Source organism: Myotis nattereri (genome assembly GCF_964212035.1).
Source record: "Myotis nattereri genome assembly, chromosome: 4".
Lineage (NCBI taxonomy): Eukaryota > Metazoa > Chordata > Mammalia > Chiroptera > Vespertilionidae > Myotis > Myotis nattereri.
The window spans coordinates 28168734-28175179 of record NC_138079.1 but is presented as its reverse complement, the minus strand read 5'-3'; the positions used below and the strand labels follow the sequence as shown (position 1 = coordinate 28175179).

Sequence of the window (6446 nt, the reverse complement as noted above, 5' to 3'; positions counted from 1 at the left end):
TTTTATAAATTGTTCAATATCAGCCCATAATGAACCCCAACTGACCATTCCAAAGCAGCTAAAAGCACCCGGGACGTCCCCCGCTGGGATGCAATAATGTGCTCATGCTGCAGCATTATTAATCACGGAATAAAATAGATGAACCTCTTGAAAAATAAGTGTATGATTGATTAAAGGGCAATCTGAGGAGCTATTATTCTTGTTTTATAACCGTAAGTTATATTCACTCAATTTATCTTTGCAGAGGAAATAAATGATTGTTCATTTCTTTTCTGAAATTATATTATATGGATATCCATATAATTTTGCTGAAAATTAAAGTGACAGGTTTCCTGCTTTTATGATACTAATCAAAGGAAATATGTTACTTGCCTACAAATTCTAGACTTGTCCTATAATTAGATAGTGAGTAACACAATAATGAGGCAATAGTCTAAGGGTGTTTAAGCTTTTCTTTTCCCCCAGGGTAAGGGTAAGAGCCACTGAGAGGAAAATAAATCTCTCCTCCCAGTTTTCTCCTCCCTTGTGTTTAATGTGAGTTATACGAAAAGGAGAGTTAAGAAGTCATTCAATAAATCTGAATAATCTATGCCAATTTGGATAATTTAGGCTTTAAAGTTATTTAAAATAAATACTCATTTCCATCAGTAATTTATGGTGGGGGTATAACTCTTTATTATCCATGTTACCACAATTTTCCAGTTTACTTTACTGAGGAGGTAATAAATATTAAATGGATCCTCAAGCACAGGGATGTCAGGTCATTTTATTTTGCCAAGCTTAAAAAATATTTACACTAACAAGTATTTTGCATATTCAGAGCACAAAATTTTAATTTCCTTGCAATACATGTGTATATAAATAACCTAAAAATCACAGATATCTCCCTACTGCTTATTTCTCTTCCATCTGCCTTTTTTTATGAGCAGAAAGGGGAGGTTATTTTACACATTATCTTTAAAAAGCCTGAGGTCAGATCACCTGGGGTGGGGACTGCTGTCACTGCTATCCCTGGGGCTCTCTCCCCAAAGCACTCTTTTAAGAAAAAGGAGCCCCACACACCATGTTGCTGTAGTCTAGTCTGTTTTTATTTACAATTTAAGATATAAATTAGTAAAGAATTATTGTTAAACAACCAACAAAGATTGTATAACCAGCAATGTTCAAATAAAAACCAGGCAGAATTTATTTACAAAAAGTTTAGATTCCATTGCAATACAACTTGCATAAATTACTAGAAGCTTTATATCATTATAAAAATAAATATCAAATTTGTTTCCACTTTTTAAGTACTCAAGTTCTTCAATCACGTTTTATTTCTACTGTGTACATCTTTTACAAATAAATTTTACAGTAAATCCTATCACACCTATAGCATATATACCGTGGCAATGAAGTGATCAATTCAAGATATCCTGAGAAAAAAGATTGTTTTCAAAAGTCACACGTACATTGGGGAAGCTATACTATGCCAACAAATTCACGTCTATCCAACAAATGTCTGTTCGGTTCGGTTAGTCTGAGTTGACAGTGCTCTGCGGCTCCTTCCTTTACAGTGGCACAAGATGCGGTCCGGGTGAGCGCGGCTTTTTACGTCTGTGTATTTATGAACTTGGGAAGAAAGAATGGCCTGCTGACTTTTTTTTTTCCAAAGCAATTGTGACACCTACCTGTGGACCAAGGAAAAAACCAAATCATCCCAAATCTTTCAGTTCCACACCAATGTCATCACATTATAAAAAGGATTAATCTGAAAGGGCTCGGCCTCTTTCCCACCTTTAAGAAGTGAAATAAGTAATTTTGCCTATTTGTAAAATAGGTATTTTTTTTAAACTGCTGTGAGCCAGAGGATCTGCAGGGTCCTATTGAGTCCATCTGGACTCGGGGGGATGGGCCTGATAACAGAGGAGTGCTTCTTGTCTCTCAGTCTTACTATGCAAACATCATCTAGAAAGGTTTCTGATACCAAGTTTCAGTAACACTAGCTCATCAAAGCAAGTGTCTATTCCGTGTCTAGTGGAGCAAACGTACTCCATATTGCACACAAATTCCCAGATTGAGAATATATATATGTGTGTGTGTGTGTGTGTGTGTATATATATATATATATATATATAGAGAGAGAGAGAGAGAGAGAGAGAGAGAGAGAGAGAGAGGGATTGATTCTTCAAAGCAGAACTTGAGCAAAAAAAGAGGGACACTATGAAAGAGAACAACTCCTCTCCCACTTAAAGGAAAAAAGACCAAGAAGATTTCAATGCTGTCTTCAGACCCCATGACAAGAAGCAAGAAATAGACATTAAGCAAGTTTTCAGAGCAATTGGTGCAGGGAGGCTCCCCCAGGGTGGGCAGAAACACCAGGGGGCCCACTTACTTGTATTGCTGTACACACGGCCCTTCTATAGGTAGGACTGGATGCCCCCACCAACCACGGTGCAGCCCTCACTGGCATCTGTCAGGGGAGGGGGCAGTTAGTCAGAACCAACCCCATAGCCATCTATCTCCCAGACAGCAGCACACCCAGGAAGCCTGCTCCCTGTATGGGGCCAACAGTAAGAGGAGCCTGAGTGTCCACCACCACTGTGTCAGAGGCAGATTTTGGTCACATTTCTGAGTTCTCATTTTTTTTTTTTTACCCCCTTGAGCTCCTTTTACAGGTCTTATCAGCTCAAGTCTGAATTATGAGCAACAGAGGCAATATAGAGAAAGGGAGAGGAAGGAATAAGGCTCCGGTTTTCTATTTTGAAGAACTAAGGCCTCTGGGAATAACTGGAACGTTTTGTTTCCTTCCAGCCAAAGGCAGAAGGAGAGACTATTAACAACAGAACACACCAAAGCCGAAGCTCAGTGGCGGGGAGACAAACTACAATTCGAATTTCGTGACAGTCTGTGTTTGACAAACTAAAACTAGCTGCCCTGGCCATCATAATAAATAAGTAGGTAGTAAATAATAATGAGATGGGTCTCATTATGGATCACTTGGCCCTTCCCACCTCTTTTTGGAGTCATTACCCCCGCTCCCCCTTCACTTCTCCTAACTTTTAGTCAAAGTGTGGTGCATTCTGTGTTTTTCCTTTCTCTCCTAAGTGACAAAGGTTCCCCCTGCACATCCACAGGTCTCCCAGCCCCTTCCCCGCTCCCTTGGGAGTGCTGACTATCCGGGGCCTGCTGGCTGTCCCTCCCAGAGGACCCGTGGCCCCAGCAGCCTACCTTTCTTGGGCTCATAGCTGCCGCCCGGGGGCCGGTAATGGGACTCCAGCGGATGCGTGCCTGCCTTGCCCGCGTCGCTGGCCGCCTTGGGCGCCGCGTGCAGCGCCTCTCCTGGGCCCGCGGCCGCCGCGTTGTACCGCAGGAGGCCCTGGCCCTGCAGCGCCGCGTTCAAGTTCCCGTAATTTGTGTAGTTGCCATAGAAGGGCGATGTGTAGTAGAGGTGGCGGCCGAGCAGCGGGGACGCGGGGTAGGGAGAGCCTCCGGGTGGCGCCCCCGACGAGGCCGGCGCTGCGGCCGCGGGCAGCCCTGGCGGCGCGCAGCCCGGGCCCACGCTTGGCTGCTTGAGGTCCGACGTGGCGATCTCGGCCAGAGACCACAGCTTGGGCTTGCTGGCGGGCTGCGGCGCGCCCGGCGACGTCCGGCTGCCCAGGGGGGTCTTGCCACCACCGCCACCGCGGGGCGCGGCCTCTGGCGGAGGGCTCAGCAACGGCGCCTCCAAGCCGGTGAGCGGCGACGAGGTCACGGCTTTGGATGGCGCCAGGTCCCGCTCGCCCTCCTCCTCGTCCTCTTCGTCGTCCTCCAGGTCGTCATACTTATCCTTGCACTCTGAGCCCGATTCGCACAAGGGGTCCCCGGCACGGCAAGGCAGCTTCTCCCCGTCCGACTCCGCAGAGCAGGAGTGATCCGTGAGCGAGTCGACGTGCAGGCTGATCCCTGTGGGGACGGGGGCACCGTCTGTGGCACGTGGGGCAGCCCGGGCACCCGGGACCCCTCTGCCCCTATGTCCCAGTGTACCAGGCCCTCCCCATAAGATTCCTCACCTCCACCCAGAACCTACCAAGGTCTATGGGGAGCATGGCCTCCCTGAAAAGCACCCCGAGGAATCTTTAGGCCCGCTAGCTGCCAGGCCCACTCCTTGCCAGGCGGCTGTAAGGCCAGCAGTGTCCTCCCCTCCCTCAGCTCTGCGCCCCGCCTGGGAAGAAAACTCCCCTGGTCTTCCAGCCCACCAGGTCTTGCTCACCTTCGTCCTCCGCCGATGTCTCGGTGCCCTCCTGCGACTTATCCAGACTCTCCTTGCTCCTGGCTGCGTCACCCTCCTCCTCGTCTTCATCCTCGCTTTTGTTCCTCGGGGCCCACGTCATCTTGTTCTCCTTCTTGAGGCGCCGGCGCGCGTTGGCGAACCAGGTGGAGACCTGCGTGAGGGTCATCTTGGTGATGATGGCCAGCATGATCTTCTCGCCCTTGGTGGGGTAGGGGTTCTTGCGATGCTCGTTGAGCCAGGCCTTGAGCGTGGCCGTGGCATCCCGCGTGGCGTTCTTGCGGTACGCTGGGTCATTGAGCTGGTACGGGTAGGCCGCGCTGCCATACGGATGATAGCTGATGGCGCCCGTCATCCCAGTCGTGTGCGCGTCGTAGGGCGCGCCCTGGAACCGACAAGAGCCCGAGTGAGTGGGGTACGCGGGGACCTGGCAGGCAACCTCCAAAGGCAACCCCTCGGCCCTCCCGTGGCCGCCTTTCCCACGGTGAGTCTCCCGCGGTGGGGCCGCGCTTCCCGCAGCAGCAGAGCAGAAAACAAAACAAAACGAAACAAAACAAAACAAAAATCACGCAGCGCGTTATTAAGGCCAGCTGTTGATCACAAAAAGCGCTGCAGTTTTATTCCCGAATTTTGAACTATTTCACTTTCCTACAATGGTATATCTTCCTCTGCAAATTTCCTGGGCCGCGAGTATAGACGCACGCAAACACGCAGGGCCGAAGGTAGTTTCTTGATATCTAAATTTTTCGGGATTCTCAAGCACTGAAGCCTCCCCCTTACCCCGCCCTTATATGGTTAAAAAATCGCCCCAGCCCCTGCTTCGCCATTCACCAGTCTAAAGCTCCGCAAATCCAATTTGCAACTCAGAAGCCAGTCACCGTTTCGAATTCTTCAAATACGCGGCAATTAGCATTTTAATTCAGCCTTTAACGTTTAAATTTGAGGCTTTTTGCAACCTTCACCAAGGCCCCTGCTACTCGGGCGCTGCCCTGGAATTCCACTGAGGGCGGGCAGTGTCGACCTAAATGCTACCATCGCCCGAAACGCACTCCGCCTCCGGGCCTTGTCAGGAGCAGATCCGAGGCGCGCGGACCAACCCCGGGTACCGGAGCAGGAGCTGCTTTCGGTGCCCAGGGAACCGAGAAGGTACTTGGCGGGCCACAGGCCCGCGGACACGTTTTTCGAAAGCACAGCCTTTGAGACAGTTTAAGAACCAGACCACGTCGGGCAGGGCCGGGCCCCGGAGACCCTGGCAGATGCTTCGCCCCTCCCCCATCCCAGTGACCGCCCCCCCCCCCCCAAGCCCCGCAAGTAACTAAGCGCCCGCAGCCGCCCCGGAGGTCCTAGTGGCACTGACCCTCGCCCCCCGCGCCAAAAGAAGCGAGCCCCGAGCCCGCTGTGGACCCCTCGCCAAGCTTCGGTGCCTGAACCAAGGACAAATCACAACAGATCCCGATACCAGCGTAGTCGCACTTTCCAGACTCTTCGGAAAGTAGCCTTAGGAAGGCGGCGCGGGACGCGGGTCCCAGCCGGACTCAGGAACGTTGCCTGCCGGCCGCGATGCCTCTCACCCTGGACTTTTGTCCCGCCAGCGGCGTGGCAGCCCGAGTCGGCGAAGCCGGAGCCACCGCCCACGGCACGTTCCCCGCGCCCCCGTTCGCGGATCCCCGGGCCCGCTCGACTGCGCTCCGATCAGGGTCCCCAAGCCCGGGTGTCCCGCGTCCCCGCCCGCCCGAGCGGTTACCATGTAGGACGGGAAGCCGGCGGCGGCGGCGGCGTCGGCCGAGTACTGCAGCGGGCTGCCGAAGCCAGTGGCCGCCTGCGCCGTGAAGGCCGCCGAGCCCGGGTAAGGGCTGAACGCGGAGCCCGACGCCGAGCGCGCCAGCTCCTCGCTGCGCGGCGCCGCCAGTGCCGACGCGCCGTACGCTGGGCACGAGTAAAGCGCCAGCGAGCCGGGCGCCTGATACAGGTAGCCCTGCGGGTAGGACATGGTGGGCGCGGGGCCCGCGTCACGCCGAGCAGCGGGCAGGGCTCACGGAGCCCTCCATCCACGCCCGGCCCGGGCGCGGCGCGGCGGCGGGCGCGGGGGCCGCGGGGGCCGCGGGCCGAGGTAGGCCGGCCCGGGCACTAGCCGGGGCCCACAGGCCGGGGGGGCTGCGGGACGGCGGCGGAGGCGGCGGTAGCGCGGAGCCGGTGG

General features: G+C 53.2%; 1 protein-coding gene across 1 annotated transcript; it reads right to left on the bottom strand.

Moving 5' to 3' along the window:
• Positions 1 to 1068: 1068 nt before the first annotated feature.
• Positions 1069 to 6239, bottom strand: IRX2 (iroquois homeobox 2; the record flags this gene model as incomplete). Its single annotated transcript, XM_081090122.1, has 5 exons — positions 1069 to 1670; positions 2375 to 2452; positions 3211 to 3924; positions 4232 to 4634; positions 5994 to 6239. 4 exons carry the CDS (start codon positions 6237 to 6239, stop codon positions 2400 to 2402), a joined length of 1416 nt encoding a protein of 471 aa, XP_080946248.1. The 3' UTR covers positions 1069 to 1670; positions 2375 to 2399.
• Between the last annotated feature and the right edge of the window lie 207 nt (positions 6240 to 6446).